This window comes from Anabrus simplex, chromosome 1 (genome assembly GCF_040414725.1).
Source record: "Anabrus simplex isolate iqAnaSimp1 chromosome 1, ASM4041472v1, whole genome shotgun sequence".
Lineage (NCBI taxonomy): Eukaryota > Metazoa > Arthropoda > Insecta > Orthoptera > Tettigoniidae > Anabrus > Anabrus simplex.
In genome coordinates this window covers 1,520,109,823-1,520,134,205 of record NC_090265.1, presented here as the reverse complement: position 1 = coordinate 1,520,134,205, position 24,383 = coordinate 1,520,109,823, and the positions used below count along the sequence as shown (strand labels likewise).

Sequence of the window (24,383 nt, the reverse complement as noted above, 5' to 3'; positions counted from 1 at the left end):
ATTTTGATTTTGAACATTGTTCTTAGTATTCATTCACTCTCAACATGTGTGAATGGCACTTTAATCTTGATTTTTCCAATACATTCTGTACAGGCTTCTACTTCATTAGTTCCCTCATTCATATATTTCTCCATTTATTCAATCCTTTTGCTCAATTTCTTCTCCCTAGAAATGTCATGTTGCAAGTCTGCATTCTATTTTTGTCACTTTTTCAATACTGGTACTCATCTCTTAATATACAGGATGCATAAGCTATTGGAGGCCACTTTAGAGACAGTATGAAAATCAACCCTTTACTGATGAATGACAGAATGTACTCATGCAAAAGTTAATTCACAAAATGGTTCGAGTACAGGTTTATTCCATGACATGCACAAATCACATGGAGGAGGAGGAATGGAATTTAAAAAGAAGGAAGTCTTCACTCCAAAAGCAAAAAAATCATGGGTCATGTTGTTGAACTCTTGGCTGCAATTTTTATGTTACAATATATTAATAGTAACTTAAAGATACAGTACTCTTGGCATAATGATGCTGAAATACTAGTAATTCAAGAAATGCAAGTCAGGTGTTTGGGACATCATGGTCAACAGCCCCATTGTACTTTGGTGTAGCTATATCTTTAGTGATGTTTATACTTTTTACTAACCAAGACTATGATTTGGAAAAGAGGCTACTGAGACCTATGTTAGGTATTCTCTAGGTATCTACCATAAATTGATGTAGAAAACCACAAAAAACTCTGCTAAGATGATAGATATGGGATTTTAACCCATTTATCTTCTCAGGTGTGCTCATGAGGTAATTCCAAGTTCTAAAACTCTCCCCCCACCACCACCACCAATGGCTCAACAGCCCCGAAGAACCATGGCCTACCAAGCGACCGCTGCTCAGTCTGAAGGCTTACAGATTACGAGGTGCCGTGTGGTCAGCGCGACTGATCCTCTCGGCCATTATTCTTGACTTTCTAGACCCCTAAAACTACAGTAGCCCTAAAATCCAGACAGGTCTATGAATTAAACACAGGTGAGGAGGTACAGTGACAGTGATAGTCATAATAATCAAATTTTCATGTTGCTAATAGTAAAACATGATCCTTTCCTGTAACTTTAAAGCTTTTTAGAGTTGCTTAAGTGCGGCCAGTATCCAGTATTTGGGAGATAGTGGGTTCAAACCCCATTGTTGGCAGCCCTAAAGATGGTTTTCCGTGGTTTCCCATTTTCACACCCAGCAAATGTTGGAGTACCTTTATTAAGGCCACGGCTGCTTCCTTCCCATCCCTATCCCTTTCCTGTCCCATCGTCGCCATAAAACCTATCTGTGTCCGTGCGATGTAAAGCAACTTGTAAAGTTTTTTAGTCTGTCAAAAAATGCTCATTATAACATATATAATACTGTAACAAACATGTAGAAAATACACATTATTAAACAATGAATGACATGTTTTGCTCTACAAGAATATCCTCAGATTTGCTCAAATTATTTTAAATCATGTGTATATTTGTACAATATTGTTTAAATTGAGTAAACTTGTCAATGATTAACAGTTCGTGGTATTATGAACAGCTAATAACAAATAATGGTTGTAGTAGTCTTCAACTGTCACCTTATTAGTTTATAGAAATGTTTCTCTACTCATCTAAGCTGCTAATTTATCATCTGTCCTTTCAGCAACTGTTTCTGAACTGTGGTCGTGGCCATACCCAGTCTTCGTAGCTAAGCAGGTGGAGGGAGGAGGGGGTGAAATATTCTCTGGGCAATGTACTCTGTTCCATGCAGAGGGGAGGGGAAGTAGGGGAGTGTTGTATGCCATGATTCTATCCATTGGAGAGGAGAGGGGAATGTTGCTTCTTCATGTTATAATGTATTCTTGTCTATTAGGGAGCATACGCAATTTAATGATTTTGATGAAATAAAAGTATGGAACTGAATTAAAGAGTATCTTGTAAGACATTACTTTTAGTGATAAATAATAACCTAAAAACTGTCTTGACCGAGCTCGATAGCTGCAGTCGCTTAAGTGTGGCCAGTATCCAGTATTCAGGAGATAGTAGGTTCGAACCCCACTGTCGGCAGGCCTGAAAATGGTTTTCCGTGGTTTCCCATTTTCACACCAGGCAAATGCTGGGGCTGTACCATAATTAAGGCCACGGCTGCTTCCTTCCCACTCCTAGCCCTTCCTTGTCCCATCGTCGCCATAAGACCTATCTGTGTCGGTGCGACGTAAAGCAACTAGCATTTAAAAAAAACTGTCTTGAGTGGCAAAAGATGCTGTGTAAATTCAAAGGATTTACTACAGATATGAATACTCTAACCCACATTCAGAGAGTTAAGTCAGGGTAGCCTCCTGTGGGATTCATTAAGCGCTATTGCAAAAATTTTAAAATGTTTTCAGAAATTAATTAAGTAGAGCAAAGGAGGGGGAATTATTTAAAATGTATATGATCTTTCAGGTTGATTTGGTTAGCACTTTTTTGCAATGTATAATTCAATTGCTCATTATTGTTCATTATTCACAGATTTGCTTTCATTTTCAATGTGTGAAACTTTTAGATCTGTATTGTCTGTGAAATGGTGTGAACTGTCATGTATGTGTTTTCTGAAGACTGAATGCCGATTGTATCTGATAGAATTTTTGTATCTTTGTATCTTGTGTGGAAATTACATATTGTTTAGTCCATATATGTGGCATTGCAGTTAGGTTCTTGACACTTCAGTTCATAAACTCCTGACTTGGAGAAAAGATCCTTTTGTTTAGGTTGCATTTGTTGATGTATCTTTGCAGTGTATCGTTCATTCTAAAGGCTAATTTTAGATCTTGTTATTTGAGAATATTAGATATTTTGTATGCATTCTTGTTCACATAGTTGAGTACAATGTGTATTTCTCTTTCATGTGTGGTTGGTTTCTCTGGTGTTTTTCTTTTGTTTATTTAATAGTTTATCTACTTTGTCTGGAAGGTGATTGTTTTCTTTCATAGTTTGTTTTATTATTTGTATTTCTTCAGTGAAATCTGTTGTGCTCATTGGTATGGAAATTGCTCTGTGGATCACTGTATTCAGTCCTGCTGCTTTGTGTGCGTATTGGTGGTTTGATTTGTTGTCAACAGTGTGTGATGTCTGAGTGAGCTTTCTGTATATTTTGTATGACAGGTTGTTGTTATTCCTACTGATTGTGATGTCTAAAAGTTTATTTTCTTGTTAGTTTCTGGTTTCATTATGAATTCGATAGACTTGTATAGGAATTCAGTGTGTTCAATAACTGTTGTGCATTTGTAACGTCATTATCATATAAGAATACTAAGTCGCCTATATATATGCTCCAGTGTAAGATTCCTTTAGAATGCTGGTTGGTTAAGAAACTGTTTTCGAAGTTATTTAAGAAACTATTCGCTATTATACCTGATAATGGAAAGCCCATCATTAACCCTTCTCTTTGACAATAGACTTTGTCATTGAATGTAAAACTGTTTTGGTTTAAGATTATTCTAAGGAGGTCAGTTATTTTGATTCTCATAGTGAAATGCTATCTTTTAGAAGGTTTCCTATAATTTTAATTAGTTCTTCTATTGGTACATTAGTGTACATATTTGTGATGTTGGACAGGAATGGTGACATACCTATGAGCTTGCATTCAGGAAACATTAAAATCATTAACTTTCGTTTACTCAGTAATACACAGAAATACATTATGACATGAAGAAGCAACATTCCATTCCTCTCTCAATGGAAAGAATCGTGGCACACAACACTCCCCTCACTCCCCTACTTCCCCTCCCCTCTCCATACAGGGATCATTGCCTACAGAATTTCCTACTCACTCCCCTGTTTAGCTACCAAGACAGGGAAAGTCCATTGCCGCAGTCCAGAAACAGTTGCTGAAGGTGACAGATGATTGATTAGCACCCTAGATATGTAGAGAAACATTTCTATAAGGTACAATAAGGTGACTATTGAACACTAGTGCAATCATTACTTGTTATTAACTGTTCATAATATCACCAACTCTCAATCATTGACAAGTTCACACAACATACGCATGATTAAAAATGATCTGATAGAATGTGAGGATGTTCTTGTAGAACAAAACATGTCATTTTTTGTTTAGTAGTATTTTTTTTACAGGTATGATACATAATTATGTTATAATTAGTGTTTTCAACAGACTGAAAAGCTTTCAGGTCACATTAACTAAGTCCACACTAGAAAATATGGCTTCCTTCTTAACAAAAGGATCCTTTTCTCCTTTTTGTTTGCCATATATTCCTAGACTTGAACCATCTGAATTATTCCAGATCTTTCTTTTCTTTTCCTTTTCCTGTCTTTATCCACCTTTCATCCTACCCTACTCTTCCCACTTTAAGAATGATGATCTGTCAAGATGTTCCTTAAATGAGTGTAGATGGCCATCCTCCTAATGAAGTTGAAAAGCAAAGATGAGCTCATCGTGGACTGAGAAGAAGTGAATAAAAGGAAACTAGGATTGATGAGGATGGCAGTGAATGAAGAAATGGAGATTGTTCCTTGTCCTTTTGTATCTTCATGTTTGTCTTTGTATCGAGCGACTTGGACATGCGGTTAGGGGCTCGCAGCTGTGAGCTTGCATTCGGGAAATAGCAGGTTCGAACCCCACTGTAGACAGCCCTGAAGATGGTTGTCAATGATTTTCCACTTTTAAACCAGGCAAATGCTGGGGCAGAACCTTAAATAAGGTCATGGCTGCTTCCTTCCAACTCCTAGCCCTTTCTTATCCCATCATCGCCATAAGACCTATCTGTGTCGGTGCAATGTAAACCCAATAGTAAAAATAAAAAAAATTGTTTGTCTTCATCAAATATTTTTCTCTTGCACTCCTCCTGCCTACCCTTACTTGCCATTGTCATTACCTTATGTGTTCCTTTTCATGTCCCTACTTTTCATTTGTCTCTTGTTTTGATCATTTCCATTACTTAAAATAAAAAGTCTTCCACATTGTTGCTACATTGCTTCCTCTTGTTCTTCTTCCTTCTGTTACTGGCCATCAGGAATCTACAGCTAAGATACTGTTGACAGCATAAACTCATTCAATATCTCATCTACCCTAAAATATCATATCTTGCATTCAAAAGATGAGATGAGACTGACAAAACAACTTGCAATTACAATCTATAACATGTTCTTGGTGTGTTAGAAAGTGAATTTTAATACTTTTATTCCTTATCAGAAAGAGGACACAAACTGTGATTGTGATCTTGAAGCATCCTGTGGGAGTTTCAAAAACTAGTACAACATAACTTAAAAAAGTAAGGTAACAAGAGTTTGCAAGTAGAAACTTTATTTTACAGGAAGCTATAATAAGGATACACAACAGTAGGGCACCGATACACATTATTACTCAACATTTTTTTAAAATTTCTATTTGCAATCAATACTGATCTGCATTTAGGGCAGTCGCCCAGGTGGCAGATTCCCTATCTGTTGTTTCATAGCCTTTTCTTAAATGATTTCAAAGAAATTGGAAATTTATTGAACATCTCCCTTGGTAAGTTATTCCAATCCCTAACTCCCCATCTTATAAACAAATATTTGCCTCAATTTGTCCCCTTGAATTCCAACTTTATCTTCATAGTGATCTATCCTACTTTTAAAGACATCACTAAAACTTAGTTGTCTACTGATGTCATTCCACGCCATCTGTCCATTGACAGCTTGGAACATACCACTTATGACTTAAAAACCAATGAAGGTATTTATTAATTCAATACATTAATAAATACCTTCATTGGTTTTAAATTCATAACAACTTTCAATTCAGATTAATCATGAGGTTTATAACATGTAACATACCACTTAGTCAACCAGCACGTCTTCTTTCTCCCAAGTCTTCCCAGCCCAAACTTTGCAACATTTTTGTAACACTACTCTTTTGTCGGAAATCACCCAGAACAAATCGAGCTGCTTTTCTTTGGATTTTTTCCAGTTCATGAATCAAGTAATCCTGGTGAGGGTCCCATACACTGGAACCATACTCTAGTTGGGGTCTTACCAAAGACTTATATGCCCTCTCCTTTACATCTTTACTACAACCCCTAAACACCCTCATAACCATACGCAGAGATCTGTACCCTTTATTTACAATCCCATTTAGTCACCATTCTTTTTATTTTTTCCTATTTGTTTAAAGTAGCACCAACATAAACAGGTCTTATGGCAACTATGGGATAGGACAGGGCTAGGATTGTAAAGAAACTGATTGTGGCCTTACTTAGGGGTTTACTTGGTGTAAAAATGTGAAATCATAGAAAATCATCTTCAGAGCTGCCGACAGTTGGGTTCAAACCCACTCTCTCCCTAATGCACGCTTGTAGCTACGACACCATTCCTGCCCAAGCACTTGTTCTAGCAGTACACCAAAGCAGGTACATAATGTTACAGCCTGCAGGGCCTGCAATGCATGTGGGCCCAGGCGTTTCAGGGGCCTCACAGACTCCCTGAAAAGAATGAAATTAATATATATCTAGCCTGCACAGAAATGGTCAGAAGGTCAGATCACGTAAAAATAGTTCATTTTTACAATTTGTGGGTACAGGAATTACCATGTGATTGCATCTATCAGCAGTTATTATAATAATTGTGTTGACTGTAACAGAGCTCAGCTGTTAACAATGCTTGCCCTTGCCATCTCTCGTAACACTATGGCATGCCTGTCATAAAAGAGGGTCACCAAATTATTTTTAAAATAATACAGCAATGGAAACCAATTCCAAAGTATCATATTTTAGCTAGAACATGATGCTTTCTTGGTGTGTAGTGTACCTGAGATCATATGCACAAAGTTTGCTGAACATTTAACTTTTGTCACACATTTATTCAACACCAATGTATAATTTCAATAAGAAGTTGGTGTAGTAAAAATCAGTCAACTCAGTTTCGAATGAAATCTCTTTGCACAAAGTTAATAATAGGCTTATCCATGGTGTGGTGTGGTATTTTTCAAACTTCTCTTTGAAAAACGTTTTACTTATTTTTTTTTTATAACTTTATGTGCTGTAGTTGAATAAATTATTATAACCGAGACTTCAGTATCGGTTACAAAGTATAATTCTTTAGCTACTGAGAAATGAAACCAATTAAAGTTAAGTGCAAAAATCTAAGTGGTGCATAGAAAAGAAAGAACAAACAAGAGTTAGAAAAGAAAAAAACAAAATAGTGGAAATAAGTATTTCATTTCTCCTTCTAGTTCTAATGTTAGTGGAACAGTTACAGTTGACACTCCCTTTTTCAGTGTCACAGATGAGTGTGTTTCAATAGCAAAAAGTGATATAGAAATAGATAGCAATTGTGAAGGTGAAAAAGAAGATTGTGACATAATTGCCATAAATATAATTAGGCCTCTCAATATCAGGAAGTATTCATATGGTTGCACAGATTATGGGTTAGATGTAGACAATGAAACTAAAAAGTTCTTTGTTACACAAATCCATATCAGTCAGCAGGTCTTTTCCTTTAAGTTAAACAGGATAACAGATCCCTTTTCACTTATTTCAAAAAGTTCACATCGACAGGGCAAGCAATTTAGAAAGAATGTTTGTGTTATTCATTTAAAAATGACTCCTGTTTATTGTACACCGTGTTGGCTCTCTTGAGGACAGAAATTGCCTTTAGCTTGGAGAGAAGGGATCTGCGGTTGGAGATGGTTAACCAAAAGTATAGCACGACACAAAACTAGTTGCAAACATTTTAATGCATGAGTTGTTTTCAATTTGTGGTGTAAGAAAAACACAGATGTGGGTATGGATTCTGGGCTAAAGAAAAGTGAGAACAAATGGAAATAGGTCCTTGAGCATATTGTAAATGTGACATTAACACTGGCATCCAATAAACTAGCTTTTCGGGAACATAGGGAAGAAATTGGAAAATCAAACAGTGGAAACTTTTTTGCAGTCATTGAATTGCTCTGAAAGTACAATCCTGTGTTCTGTGATCTCATAAATAAACCAAAATACAGTCAAAAGTGCCTAATCCCTTCAGTTCAATAGGTGTTCCACCACATGCAGTTGAAAAATAATTTATAAATGGCATTAAAACTGCCCGTTACTTTTCTATTATTACATTTACAACACAGGACATAACAAAAAGACACCAATTAACTCAGATATTTAGATAAGTTACCATATCAAATTATGTGACTGGAAAGCCTCGTAACATGAAAATCAATTAAATCTTCTTAGATTTTCACGAAATACAAGATCAAATTGAATTAAAATTAGAGAAGGAAATACTCACTGCAATAGATGGAAAAAGACTCTTATTACCTAAATGCCATGGTCAGGGGTATGACAGTTGTGCCATCATGTCAGGCTTATATAAAGGTGCCGAAACAAGAATTCAGCAAAGACATAGAACTCCAAAGTATGAACATTGTGCAACACATAATTTAAATGTAGTATTTCACAGTCCTGCATGTGGAATTCAAGAAGTCCTTTTATGACACATTGGAAATGCTGCATCTTTTCTTCATTAGAGTATTAAAAGACCTTAAAAGAACTTTCCTTCATGATACCAGTCTATTAAAGCCTGCATTATGCTTATGGCAATGTACTTAAGGTTCTGTCAAAAATAATAATGGATATCTAAGAAAAAAGGAAGAAAGAGAACAAGTTGTTGATTTGAAAAACCAATTAGAGAAATTTGAATTCATTTTTCAGTGTTTTGTAAACAAAGATTCTTCTAATTGTACTAATTTAGCATCACAAATTTTACAATCAGTAAATGTAGAGCTTGAAAAAGTATGTTCACTTATTCAGAATGCAACTGATAATTTATCTTGTAACCAAAATAATTTTGAAGAAGCAATATTATTAGCTATATTTTTGGCAAAGAGATGGAGCATTCCACCACAATTTGAAAATAAAAGAATTTAATAAGTTAAAAGACATTTTGATGAATCGTGCCAGGATAAGCAGCTAGTAGATAAAAAAAACCATACTTAAGAACCATGGTTGTTTGACATTATTATGGCCCAATTAAAGAACAGATTTGAGGATATGCATAATGTTAATAATTTATTCAAAATTGTTTTCCCAAAAATATCTAAATTCTGCTTCCAATAAAGAGATTCACAGTGCAGCAGTGGTTCTTCAAAATCAATATGACAATGAATTATCCAGTGAATTCTCAGACCAGGTAGTAGGTTTCAGAAATGCTTTAAAACTGAAATAGCCTCATTAACTTCTGTAGCTGACTTAATGAAGCTATTAGCAGCCCTGCTATTAGAAACAGAGAATTCAGTCATAGCTGTGTATACACAGCCTGCATGATTTTCAAAGAAAATAGAACTGTGCCCATTTCTGTTCCATAAAGAGTTGTTCGTAAGCAGTCAATGATGGAATTATTTCCAGTCAGACATGTAGCTTTGGCGATAATGAGTACTGAAGTGTGTACATTTTCAAACGTGACACTGACATTCTGAAAGCTGAAGACACAGTGAGGGTTATGCATCAGAGACTGTTTGTATGTTTGCTCTCCTCAGTGATATCAACACGAGGCATGAGCCATACGTAGTCCTTGTCAATCCATCATTGTATCAAATATTTCACCTTGATAAATTCATCATCATCATCATAATCTAGGGATCCTTCCAACAGGCCAGGCAGGATATGAGTGAACGATATACCTCCATTGAACTCTTATCATTATAAACTTCCTCTCCTTGAATATCTTGTAACATCATTTCTCTTCATCTTTAATTTGGTCTGGCCACTTTCTTCTTCTGGGACGTCCAACGGGTCTCTTTCCAGGTACACCGAGCTCGATAGCTGCAGTCGCTTAAGTGCGGGCAGTATCCAGTATTCGGGAGATAGTAGGTTCGAACCCCACTGTCGGCAGCCCTGAAAATGGTTTTCTGTGGTTTCCCATTTTCACACCAGGCAAATGCTGGGGCTGTACCTTAATTAAGGCCACAGCCGCTTCCTTCCCATTCCTAGATCTTTCCTGTCCCATCGTCGCCATAAGACCTATCTGTGTCGGTGCGACGTAAAGCAAGTAGCAAAAAACTTTCCAGGTACCTTCCTTTCCAATACTGGCTGGGAATATGTATCTCTAGCATCCCTTGTACCTGGCCAAACCATTTTAGCCTTGCAATGTGCAGTCTTTTTTCCATTGTTAATGTCACCTGCATATCCCTAATACAGCCATTTCTGATTCTGATTCTGTCCCTTCTTGTCTTCTGCATGGCAGATTTCAAAATTTTGATTTTACATGTCTGTAAGAAAACTCAACTCTCTAAGCTGTATGTTATGATTGGCAGAGGGTATGCTTTGAATACTGTCTTTTTAGCTCTTATGGGAACTATATTATCCCAGACTAGATTCCGCACTTGGTAGAAGAAAGTAGAGCTCTCTGACACTCTATTTTGAACTTCTAATTTAGCACTCCCATTCTATTCCCAAATTCCTGCCAGCCTGCCTGGTGGCCATGATCATTAAGGCATCAAGTCTATATGGTCCAACACTGTGGGCTGGTTCGAGTCCTGTTAGTTGAAAAATGTTCGCCATCAGAATGTTGATATAGATGTTGATTCCCATAGGGAATCAGAAATATTTGTCCTGAATGAGTAAATTTATATTGGTATCAGAATGTTGGCTGGCAGGGTAGATGAGGTGGTGATATACAATTTATAATCACTAGATTGTGTACCAAAAGCCTGAATTCAACTACAGTCCTCTCCACAGTGTTCATATGGAGTGAGGGCATATGATGCTGTTGATGGTGATTCATCCATTGGATGGGGATGTTAAGTCTTGAGCAGACCCCTTGGTGCTATTTGACAGGAGTAGGCTATGTCCTGGCACCGGGTTTCACCCTTTCCCTTCCTTCCATCATATACAGTGTTCTCCCTAGGACTTTTACAGACCGCCCAGCTAACATAATGTAGATATTATGTGCTAGTCATTTTAAGTCATTTGTGTTCCAAATTAAAATGTAAATACTGAAAAACTGTTTATTTAAATGATAAATCATCATTATTGTCAGCATTATTGTGTCTGGATTAGCATGGAATCACATGCGAGCATCCGATTCCACAGGATGTCACTAACCTGTATAGCTCTCCACAGTAACCAATTGGTAAGCACTGGTGTTAAATGATTATGAACGAGCAGTAGAACACCAGAAATTCAAAATACTCTGTTATGTCTTCTTTGTGATAATAACAGTAAAATAATTTCAATTTTGCAGTAATGCTTACCTTTCTGATATTATTGTTAATGGCCTATGGGAAATAAAATAAAATATTTCCATATTCTTTTATGTAGTATTCCCTGCCCGGCTACTCATTCCTCCTACCTGGCTGTTCTGGGGAGAACATTGATATTTCACTTCATTTATTTCAACTCATTAATGCCTCTGATGAGGTTGATGTCAGGAAGGGCATCTGGTTGTAAAATCTCACTTCATACCTGATGCTGTAGAGAAACAGGATAAGGGTTGGACATACATACATACATACATACATACATACATACATACATACATACATACATACATACATACATACATACATACATACATACATACATACATACATACATACATACATTTGTCCCAAATTATCCTCTTGAATTCCAATTTTATCTTCATATGATCTTTCCTATGTCACATTCATTTGTATACTAATGTCATTCCGTGACACTTCTCTTCTCACAGCTTGGAACAACCCACTTTGTCTAGCAGCTCGTCTCCTTACTCTAAAGTGTTCCCAACCCAAAGTTTGTAACATTTTCGAAACACTAATCTTTTGTCGCAAATCACTAAGAATAAATTGTGTTGCTTTCCTTCACATCTTTTCCACTTCTCATATAAAGTAATCCTGGTTTGGGTCCCATACACTGGAACCATTCTTTAACCCTCGTAATGGTAGGTGGTGATAGATTAACAGGTGTGCACCAATCTTGTCCGCTGCTTTCGATATACTGTCAGGACTACTTTACCGACGAATACTGCCAGAAGAAATTGTGAATTTGTCCATTTTTAAAAAATAATTTGCTTTACATTGCACCGACGCAGATAGGTCTTATGGCCACGATGGGATAGGAAAGGGCTAGGAGTGGGAAGGAAGTGCCCGTGGCCCTAATCAAGGCCCAACCCCAGCATTTTCTTGGCATGAAAGTGGAAATCTATGGAAGACCATCTTCAGGGCTACTAACAGTGAACCTCGAACCCACCATCTCCCAAATGCAAGCTCACAGCTGTGCGGCCCTAACCGCACGGCCAACTCACCCAGTGAATTTGTCTGTTAGATGTCCGTATCCATCAGGCATGTTTTCTCCTTGCAGTGTGGAATGCTTTGGTACTAAATACATCTATTTATGTATGACATACTTGGAACAATTGAAGGTTTTAATTCGAATTAGTTTTGAACCATGTGTTGTTCTTGTTGTGAACTGCTTTCCTTGTTTACTGTTTGGTTATTCACATATGATGGTAAAATGTTTGGAGTTAAATGATGAAAATATTTTGACAGAATTAAATGCATCTGTAAATTGAAGTGACAAGTCTGATCTAGATAATAGGTTTTTTTTTTTTTTTTTTTTTTTTTTTTTTTGAATGATGGACATAGTGAACTTGGCTCAGAGTAGAACAGCAGTACTGTAGGCTACAATGTATGTATGCTAGCCATGCTGTCATTATACTTCTTAGTGGATAACTAGAAAAGTACTAGCTCTATCCACTTAAAATCTGCAGGCATATAATCAAAATTAATTTCTCTACACAATGTATATTTTCAAAAGTTTCAGAAAAACTTATTACTCCTTCTTCTTTGTTGAAATACAATATAACTTTGAAAAAAAAGTACTCTACATTTAAAGGGGCAAAATTTTAAAATATTATATTGAGCATAAATGCAAACTACTTCTCAAATATTTAGTTCATTATGAATGTTTTGTGCATATTCTGTGAATAATACTCATGCCAGAGTGACATACAACGCGTACAACAAATATGTGACACATACCCACTGGTTAAACATATGTCAGTTACCGGCTCAAGAGTTAATTGGGGTCTTACAAGAGACTTGTAATATGCCCTCTCCTTTGCATCCTTACCGGTACTATAATCCTTAAATAATACTCTCATGACTATATGAAGAGATCCATAACCTTTATTTACCACCTCATTAATGTGATGATCCAAATGAAGATCTTTCCTTATATTAATACATAGGTACTTACAGTGATCCCTGTGAGGTATTTTCACCACATCAACACAGTAATTAAAACTGAGAGGGCTTCTCCTCATCATGAAATTTACAACTTGAATTTTCATTCCGTTTGCTGTCCATCTCACAACATTGTCGAGGTATTTTTGCAGTCCTCACAATTCTGTAACTTATTTACCACTCCGTATATTCAACCTTTGCCCGTTTCTATATGGGGTTGAGTATGAAGTGAGATGAATCTTCATAGCAAGTTTTGGTGACTGGATGCCTTTCCTGATGTCAACCTCATCAAAGGAGTTAATGAGATTAAATGAATGACGTGATATATGATGGAAGAAGGGAGAGGGTGAAACCTGGTACCGGTACATAACCTACCTCTGTCAAATAGCAACAAGACTTAACATCCCCATCCGGCAGATGAATCGCCATCAACAGCGTCATATGCCCTCAATCCATTCGAACAATGTGGACAGGTATGGCATTGAATCCAGGCTTTTGGCATGCAATCTAATTATTAGAAATCATACCTCTCTTACCCTGCTGCCAACATTCTGATGTTGAATTTTTTTTCGAACAACAAGACTCAAACAGCTAACTATGGTGTCAGACTATATAGACTTGATACCTTAACGATCATGACCACTAGGCTGGCTAACATATTTACTAACCTATACAGTATAACGTCATGTACAAAAAGAATTAGCTGTGATTCCAGTATTTAACTCGCATCAGATATACATATATATATTTAAGAAAAACGTAAAAGTCCAGTAGTGCTGCCCTGCAGACCCCCCCCCATCCCCTATCTTAATTGTTACGGGATTAGGTAAGGCTTCACCTACTCTAATTCTCTGATTTCTATTTATTTTTTCTAGAAATTTAGCCATCCATTCTACCATTCTCTTTTTCTAGTCCAATAGCCATCAATTTTCTTTTTTTGCTAGTTGGTTTACGTTGCACCAACACAGATAGGTCTTATGCGACGATGGGACAGGAAAGGGCTAGGAGTGGGAAGGAAGCGACCATGGCCTTAATTAAGATACAGCCCCAGCAGTTGCCTGGTTTGAAAATGGGAAACCACGGAAAACCATCTTCAGGGCTGCCGACAGTGGGGTTCGAACCTACTATCTCCCGAATACTGGATACTGGCCGTACTTAAGTGACTGCAGCTATCGAGCTTGGTATAGCCCTCATTTACGTCAGCAATCTCCCATAATTGACCCCATCAAAAGCTTTGAATAGATCAATAGTAGTGCAGTCCATTTGACCTCCTGAATCGAAAAAATCTAAAATATCTGCTACATCTTGCTGGAATGCTACAAGTTGAACGTCAATGGAGAATAACCTTTCTGAAGCCTGAGCTGCCTTTTATTAAATCAGTTAGAAATTTGCAAACATGTCTAAGATAATCAGATAGAATGCTTTCCCAGAGCTCATATGCAAATACATGTCAAGCTGACTGGCCTGTAATCCTCTCTATGTTTATCACCCTTTCCCTTGTCTTCTTGACCTTCAGGCTACTAACCATTGACGGCACCAAATGTGAAAATGTGCAGACTTCAGTATGCCTTTTTGCCAGTGTCACGTGTCTGACTGTGGAAATAATTACACTGCTGAATGTGACAGCCTACAACCAACTCTTTATGCAACAGAAATGGGTAATAGTAATTTAAAAACAACAACAACCTGGTATTGCTGCTTCGGTGCCTATTAAATGCATGGAACCCACATCCCACATTCCTTCATGGGTCCCTTATTGTTATTCACTTACAAGAAAACTACTTACCACTAACTTCAAACAGGCAGAAGATATCTGAGGTGAAGAACTTAGGTAGGTGATTTACACTAGTGTCCAAAAGTTAAGCATAATCACTAAACGACGCCATACCGCTTGATAGGAATGTCAAACAGATTGCTGAACAAATGGAAGCTGAATCATACACCATATGTCACACAGCTTGTCCAAAAAAAACAGCGTCAGAAAGGTGACATATGGTGTATGATTCAGCTTCCATTTGTTCAGCAATCTGTCTGACATTCCTATCAGGCGGTATGGCGTCTGATAGCTAAGGTACACCTTTGACAACAACTAACAACACTTGGCAATGTCTTCCACAACAAAATATGCTGTTAATAGGGTGTATGGTTACCCCTAATGGCCACACATGCTTCGCAACGATGTGGCATGCTCGCTATCAGATGGTCCAAGAGCTCTTGTGGCAGTCGATCCCATTCCTCCGAAAGGGCAATGTGAAGGTCTTGGAGGATCCTTGGGGGAGGCTGATGGGATGGAATTCGCCTCCCCAATGCATCCCAGACATGTTCTATAGGATTCAGATCCACAGACCTTGCTGGCCAGTCCATGCGATGAATGTCTTCCCCAGCCAGAAATTCATCTACCAGAGCAGTGCGGTGCGGTTGGGCATTATCGTCCATTAAGAGGAAGTCTGGACCAACTGCACCTCTGAAGATTTGAACATGTGGTCTCAGTACTTCATCCCTGTATCTCCGAGCAATAACAGTGTTCCTTGGACCACCTATGAAGATGTGCAGGTCCGTATGGCCATTCAACATGATGCCGCAACACACCATGACACCACCACCACCATACTGGTCCCGTTCCACGATGTTCCTGTGGTTGTATCGGCTACCTGGTTCTCTCCAGATTAATGTGCGACGGGAATTGCTCTGCAAACTGAAGCGGGATTCCTCTGTGAAGAGCACATGCCTCCATTTATTCATGGTCTAGTTTCGATGTTGACAGCTCCACAGTAAACGGGCCAGTCTCTGTGCTGGAGTGAGCGAGGCGCACACCGCTGGACATCGGGCACACAGCCCTGCTGTTCTGAGCCTCTGGTACACAGTTTGCTGGGAAATGGAAACCCCTGAGACAGCTGCAAGCTCCACCGACAATTGTCTTGCAGATACACTAAGGCCAGATATTGGTCCTGCTGTAGGGTGGTTACCCTTGGTCGACCTGGTACTGGCCTACAACTAACATCTCCTGTGTCTCGAAATTGTCTCCAAAGCCTGGAAATGACACTTTGTGGCACATTCAAGGATACGGCGACTTAGATCTGTGTCTGGCCTGCTTCCAGGCGGCCGAGTATTCTACCCTGCAAAACGGGGTCCAAATGGCATTGTTGTGCCATTATGTTTACACGTTCACCACGAGGCTACACTCCACATACTATAACATGGCAAACACAACTGAGAGATTATGGGGTGCAGGCACTGGCTGTGTTTACATTGCGGTTACACCACTAGTCAAAGCAGGGAACACTCCTTTCCTATACAGAGCAAACACGTAAGGTTGGTAGGTGCATATGTCGTGTGATTTGCAGTCTATTTCCTGTTGCCCTCCTTACTCGTAACTTATGGTTAACTTTTGGACACTAGTGTACTTGAAGCAGACCTGCAGGATTAGAAAGTGAATTATTACCACCTTTAAATTAATAAAATAAATTATTAATTAATCGATTAATTATAAATTAATAAAATGAATTATTAATTTAAATAAACAATTCTCAGGCAAAATATGGAAATTCTTTAGTGGACCACAACCATTTCAATAATGGAAGAATAGAAATATATTAGCCAGAGATGTAAACAGTACTTCAAAGATCGTATTCAAAATCTACAAATATTACTGGGTACCATACTATTCACAGTAAAATCCTTTCACTTTAGAGCATAGGAAAGCATTAAAATGGATGAAATTAGCCATTACTCAGTAATGGTGCTCATAAGTCAAGCTTAGTTCAGAGAAACCCCTAATATTTTCTAAAACTAATTCAGAAAGAGGACTTTATAAATCACTAAAATTATTCTAAGACAGACACTAAACTTTGTTTAAATCTACTTTATATTTTCAATTTATGATTTTTAACAGGATTTCACAGAGCATCTTAGCTGAAAGGCGCTGTGATGGAGTAGCAGACTGTGAGGACGGTTCAGACGAGCATGGCTGTTCATGTCGAGACCGCCTGTTGGTCTCAGCACCCAGTGTTATATGCGATGGCTACATGAACTGTGAAGATCTCTCGGATGAGCAAGAATGTGGTAAGTTATATTGCATTTAACAGCATAAAATACTTTTAAAAGTAAAAGCTTTAGTAAAATTCATAATATCATATGAATGTATAAAGTAGGGCAAGTAGATTAAGATGTGATTGTAGCGGGAGATCTGAATTTGCCAGATGTAAATTGGGAAGGAAATGCGAACGACAGGAAACATGACCAACAAATGGCAAATCTATATATATAAAATAGCTTGTCCTGACTGACTGACTGACTGACTGACTGACTGATTCATCATCGCCGAGCCAAAACTACTGGACATAAAGAGATGAAATTTTGGGGATATATTTATATTAAGACGTAGGTGCTCGCTAAGAGAGGATTTTTGGATATTCCTTCGCAAAGGGGGTAAAAACGGGGGTGAAATTTTAAAATGAGTTGCTCTATATCTCAAAACTTTAAAAGTTTACAGATGTAAACATGGGTATTTAGAATCTTCTTTAAAAATAAGGAAACGCGTATTTTTTTGTTTTCAGAAAATCCCAATAGGGAGGGGTGAAAAAGGGTGAAAATGGGGAAAAATGGGTTGAATGCCTTTAATCAGGATACCGGTACCTATGTCTCAGAAACCGAAGATATTACAGACCTGAAAATTGGTACTTTTGATCTCTTTTAAAAATAAAGGAACACGTAATTTTTTGTTTTTGGAAAATCTAATTAATGGGAGGGTGAAAAGGGGGTGAATTTTTAAAATGAGTGAATCTATATCTCCAAACTTTTAAAGTTTGCAGATGTAAAAATTGGTATTTAGAACCTTCATTAAAAATAAAGGAACACGTATTTTTTTGTTTTCAGAAAATCACAATAGGAGGAGTGAAAAGGGGCTAAAAAGTGGTTGAATGCCTTTAATGAGGCTACTTATATATCAGAAACGGAAGATATTACAGACCTGAAAATTGGTGTTTGGGATCTTCGTTAAAAATAAAGAAACACGTATTTTTTTGTTTCTAGAAAATCCAATTTGGGGGGGGGGGGGGTGAAAAGGGAGTAATATTTTAAAATGAGTGTATCTATCTCAAAATTTTTAAAGGTTATATATGTGAAAATTGGTATTTAGAATCTCCTTTAAATATAAATCAACATGTATTTTTTTGTTTTTGGAAAATCCAAATATTGGGGAGTAAAAAGGGGGGAGGGTAAATTTTTTAAAATGAGTGTGTATACATCTTAAAACTTTAAAATTTACAGATGTAAAAATTGGTAGTTAGAATCTCCTCTAAAAATAAAGGAAAACGTATTTTTTGTTTCCTGTAAATCCCAATAGGAGGGGTGTAAAATGGTGAAAAATGGGTTGAATGCCTTTAATGAGGACACATATATCTCAGAAACGAAAGATATTACAGAACTGAAAATTTGTATATGGGATCTCCTTTAAAAATACAGAAACACGCATTTTTTAGTTTTGGAAAATCCAATTAATGGCGCTTAAACAGGAGTGACAAATTGTGTGAATTTTTGAAAGACTATATCTACAGAATATCTTGGAAACGTAAAATGTTACAGACGTAAAAAGTGGGTGTTTGTAATCTCCTGTAAATCTAAAGAAACATAGGTGATTTGTGTTTGGAAACTCGACTTAAGGGGAACTCAAAAGGGGTGAAATTTTAAAATGAGAATTTATACAATTTATCTCAAAAAACTTAACATGTTACAGAAGTGAAAAATGGTATTTTTTATCTCTATTAAACATAAAGAAATGTGTATTTTTAGCTTTCGGAAATACCACTTAGGTGGAGGGGGGGGTAAAAGTGACTGAAAATGGTGTTGAATTCTTTTAATTAGGCTACTGATATCTCAAAAATGAAGATGTTACAGACGTGAAATTTGATATTTGCAATCTGCTTTAAAAATAAAGAAACACGTATTCTCGGAAAATCCAATGAAGTGGGGGGGGGGGGGTGAAAAAATTGAAAAATTAATTGAATTAATTGAATGAGAGACCGGGCGAGTTGGCCGTGCGCGTAGAGGCGTGCGGCTGTGAGCTTGCATCCGGGAGATAGTAGGTTCGAATCCCACTATCGGCAGCCCTGAAGATGGTTTTCCGTGGTTTCCCATTTTCACACCAGGCAAATGCTGGGGCTGTACCTTAATTAAGGCCACGGCCGATTCCTTCCAACTCCTCGGCCTTTCCTATCCCATCGTCGCCATAAGACCTATCTGTGTCGGTGCGACGTAAAGCCCCTGGCAAAAAAAAAAAAAAAAATTGAATGAGAATACATACATCTAATAAAAACTAAAGTTGTTACAGACGTGAAAATTCGTATTTGGATCTCCTTTAAAAACAAAGAAAAACGTGTTTTGGGGGGGGAAACCATCTTGGAGGGCGGGAGTGTAAAGGAGTTGAATTCCTTTCATGAGGACACATAAATCAAAAACTGAAGAAGTTAGAGTCGTGATAATTGGTATTTAGAAGATCCTTTACTATTAAAGAAACAAGTATTTTTTGCGGGAAAATTCACTTGGGGGGGGGGGAGTAGTGTGTAATGAAGTGAAAAAAGTATATTATTTTTATGGGGATACTTATATCTCAAAACTGAAGGTAATAGACGTGAACATTGGTGTTTGAAATCTTCTTTAAACATAAGAAACAAGCCTTCTTTTAATTTTCTTTTTTGGGGGGGGGGGGGGGTGCCGGTAAATAAACTTAACGGTGATGGGGTGTAGAAGGAGGTGAGACCAATTGATTTTACTGTTCTTAATGTACTTATAAGGATCCTCGGCAGCGTGCCGGCCTCTCACAGCTGGGTTCCGTGGTTCAAATGCCGTTCACTCCATGTGACATTCGTGCTGGACAAAACGGAGGCGGGACAGGTTTTTCTCCGGATACTCCGGTTTTCCTGTCATCATCCATTCCAGCAACACATAATAATAATAATAATAATAATAATAATAATAATAATAATAATAATAATAATGATAATAATAATAATGTTCCGGACCGTCGTCAAATGTCTCCTGGACGGGTAATGACTAAGAATGCAGTCCGGCCGCGGGTTCAGTGCCTTCTAGGCACCCAATATGACACCACGCCGGATCTCCTGAAGGATTTTATCCATATTAAAAATGATTATAGGAAAAGATGGCAAAGAGTTACGGACCCAACTGACCGGGAGGAATACTTGAGCCTAGCCCGGGAAGTACGAAATCGATTGCTGGAAAAGAAGATTGAAAAATGGGAGGAAACATGCCGTAATCTAATAGAAAACGAGTCAGATCGGGAATTTTGGTGGGTTCTCGCAGAAAACGAGTCAGACCGCGAATTTCGGCGGATTATATATCTAAAACAAAAAGCATTCAATTATAAATTTCAGTATAATACCGTAGCGAAGCACGGGTATCTTGCTAGTAAGTTAATATGGGAAGGACAGCTGATTCAGAAAGTGATGGAACCAACCAGAGGGAAAAATATCCTGGATGTGGTGCTGATAAAACCAGATGAGCTCTATAGGGAAACTGAAGTAATAGATGGTATTAGTGATCATGAAGCTGTTTTTGTCGTAGTTAAAAATAAATGTGATAGAAAGGAAGGTCTTAAAAGTAGGACTGTTAGGCAGTACCATATGGCTGATAAAGCAGGCATGAGGCAGTTTCTAAAAAGTAACTATGATCGGTGGAAAACGGTAAATAAAAATGTAAACAGACTCTGGGATGGGTTTAAAGAAATTGTTGAGGAATGCGAAAACAGGTTTGTACCTTTAAGGGTGGTAAGGAATGGTAAAGACCCACCTCATTATAACAGAGAAATAAAGAGACTAAGAAGGAGGTGCAGACTGGAAAGAAATAGAATTAGAAATGGCTGTGGAAGTAAGGAGAAATTGAAGGAACTTACTAGAAAATTGAATCTAGCAAAGAAGGCAGCTAAGGATAACATGATGGCAAGCATAATTGGCAGTCATACAAATTTTAGTAAAAAATGGAAGAGTATGTATAGGTATTTTAAGGCAGAAACAGGTTCCAAGAAGGACATTCCAGGAATAATTAATGAACAAGGGGAGTGTGTATGTGAAGATCTTCAAAAGGCAGAAGTATTCAGTCAGCAGTATGCAAAGATTGTTGGTTCTAAGGATAGTGTCCAGATAGAGGAGGAGACTAAAGAAGTATTAAAATTTACGTATGATAACAATGACATTTATAATAAGATACAAAAGTTGAAAACTAGAAAAGCTGCTGGAATTGATAAGATTTCTGGGGATAAACTAAAGACACTGGGTTGGGATATAGTACCATATCTGAAGTACTTATTTGATTATTGTTTGGTCGGAGGAGCTATACCAGATGAATGGAGAGTTGCTATAGTAGCCCCTGTGTATAAAGGAAAGGGTGATAGACATAAAGCTGAAAATTACAGGCCAGTAAGTTTGACATGCATTGTATGTAAGCTTTGGGAAGGCATTCTTTCTGATTATATTAGACATGTTTGTGAAATAAATAACTGATTCGATAGAAGACAATTCGGTTTTAGGAAAGATTATTCCACTGAAGCTCAACTTGTAGGATTCCAGCAAGATATAGCAGATATCTTGGATTTTGGAGGTCAAAAGGACTGTATCGCGATTGACCTGTCTAAAGCATTTGATAGGGTGGATCATGGGAGACTACTGGCAAAAATGAGTGCAATTGGACTAGACAAAAGAGTGACTGAATGGGTTGCTATATTTCTAGAAAATAGATCTCAGAGAGTTAGAGTAGGTGAAGTTTTGTCTGACCCTGTAATAGTTGAGAGGGGAGTTCCTCAGGGCAGTGTTATCGGACCTTTATGTTTTCTTATATATATAAATGATATGAGTAAAGGAGTGGAATCGGAGGTAAGGCTTTTTGCGGATGATGTTATTCTCTATAGAGTGATAAATAAGTTACAAGATTGTGAGCAACTGCAACGTGACCTCGAAAATGTTGTGAGATGGACAGCAGGCAATGGTATGTTGATAAACGGGGTTAAAAGTCAGGTTGTGAGTTTCACAAATAGGAAAAGTCCTCTCAGTTTTAATTACTGCGTTGATGGGGTGAAAGTTCCTTTTGGGGATCATTGTAAGTATCTAGGTGTTAATATAAGGAAAGATCTTCATTGGGGTAATCACATAAATGGGATTGTAAATAAAGGGTACCGATCTCTGCACATGGTTATGAGGGTGTTTAGGGGTTGTAGTAAGGATGTAAAGGAGAGGGCATATAAGTCTCTGGTAAGACCCCAACTAGAGTATGGTTCCAGTGTATGGGACCCCCACCAGGATTACCTGATTCAAGAACTGGAAAAAATCCAAAGAAAAGCAGCTCGATTTGTTCTGAGTGATTTCCGACAAAAGAGTAGCGTTACAAAAATGTTGCAATGTTTGGGTTGGGAAGAACTGAGAGAAAGAAGAAGAGCTGCTCGACTGAGTGGTATGTTCTGAGCTGTCAGCGGAGAGATGGCGTGGAATGACATTAGTAGACGAATAAGTTTGAATGGCGTTTATAAAAGTAGGAAAGATCACAATATGAAGATAAAGTTGGAATTCAAGAGGACAAACTGGGGCAAATATTCATTTATAGGAAGGGGAGTTAGGGATTGGAATAACTTCCCAAGGGAGATGTTCAATAAATTTCCAATTTCTTTGAAATCATTTAAGAAAAGGCTAGGAAAGCAACAGATAGGGAATCTGCCACCTGGGCGACTGCCCTAAATGCAGATCAGTATTGATTGATTGATTGAAAGTGTTGGAACTTCCATAAGGCTCCATAGTCCATAGAAGTTAGTTCCAAATTTCAACGCCATGCGCCGCACAGATCCATTGGTCTGAATGAGTAGCAGTTTAAAGCAATATTGTGTAGGCACGACGCGATGTATAATATTGGATGCGTGCAAATTGAGTGTTATTAAATGCAGTCAGGATCATGCCAGGCTGTTATATATTAGGATGTACTGTAAATCTTAAGGCACACCTATCTTAAGGTTTTTCTAAAGATTAATAACAAGTTGGCAATGCAGCTTTTCAGCAGGTCAGTTGCGATAGGTTTGGCATTTTATAGAGCACTTGGTGTGCATGGCTTGGCAAACAAAGATGTAACCAAAATATTTAAATGTGATATGAACAACATTTTAGATGCTTTAAATTTGAAATTGCTGATTGAAGGGACTCAAAAATGATGACTAGCATCAGAATACACTGAAAGATTTCCACAAAGTTATCTAACGTAGTGATAACAGTTGCATCTACTGTAACTCTTGGAGTCACCACCAAGTGCACACGCTAGATTTGGTAAATTTCCTTTGGTTTTATATGGGGTTTAATCAGTGGCGGCCAGCCTGCCTTTATTTTTTAAATCTCCTTTTGTGTCGGCCTATATGGTCTCCGAACCATGAAAGGAATTCGCTTACAGTTCACTGTTATTGACCACAAGCTGTCTTCACACAAAATATACAGTTAGCGTAAAATGTATTCGGACAACAGTGGCTATCGCGAGGAGGCGCCCTAAGATGCATGAAGATGGGGATATGGTGGTTTAAGAATTGTATTTATTCATACACTAGCTGTTACCCACAGCTTTGCTCGCGAGGATTTGGTAATTTAAACCTAGTAAAAATTAATTGTTCATCGGTACTGCATTAAGACATTTTCTGAAAATCCTTAAAGTAAAAAAACTTGCCAAAAAAATTGCATTTCATTTACCCCAGGACCTCTTTGTAAACCACGTTTGTGGCATTGCCTTTTGGGGCTAAGATGACCAAGCTACTGGCAGAACTAAATCTGGAACATGCGACATGGAACTCTACATGTGAAAAACAGCCCTCTTTTAAATAAGTAAATGAATGAATGAATGAATGAATGAATGAATGAATGAATGAATGAATGAATGAATGAATAAATAAATAAATAAATAAATAAATTTTCTTTATTTCTGAAAGAGATTCCAGATACCAATTTTCACCTCTGTAACATCTTAGTTTTTGAGATATAAGTATCCTCATAAAGAGAATTCGACTCCTTCACTTATTTTCAATCTCCAGCTTAAGTTGATTTTCCGAAAACAAAAAGCATGTGCTTCTTTATTTTTAAAGGGGATTACAAATACCAGTTTTCACGTCTGAAACATGTTAAGTTTATGAGATATACTGTAGATATACTCAT

General features: G+C 37.6%; 1 protein-coding gene across 1 annotated transcript in view; it reads left to right on the top strand.

Annotated features, from left to right (window-relative positions):
* The window catches only part of ndl (serine protease nudel), a 437,329-nt gene that overhangs the window by 255,773 nt on the left and 157,173 nt on the right, over positions 1 to 24,383 (top strand). Inside the window, exon 13 of the mRNA XM_067138020.2 lies at positions 17,090 to 17,259. Coding sequence (XP_066994121.2) covers positions 17,090 to 17,259 — 170 coding nt within the window. The remainder of the gene's footprint in view (positions 1 to 17,089; positions 17,260 to 24,383) is intronic.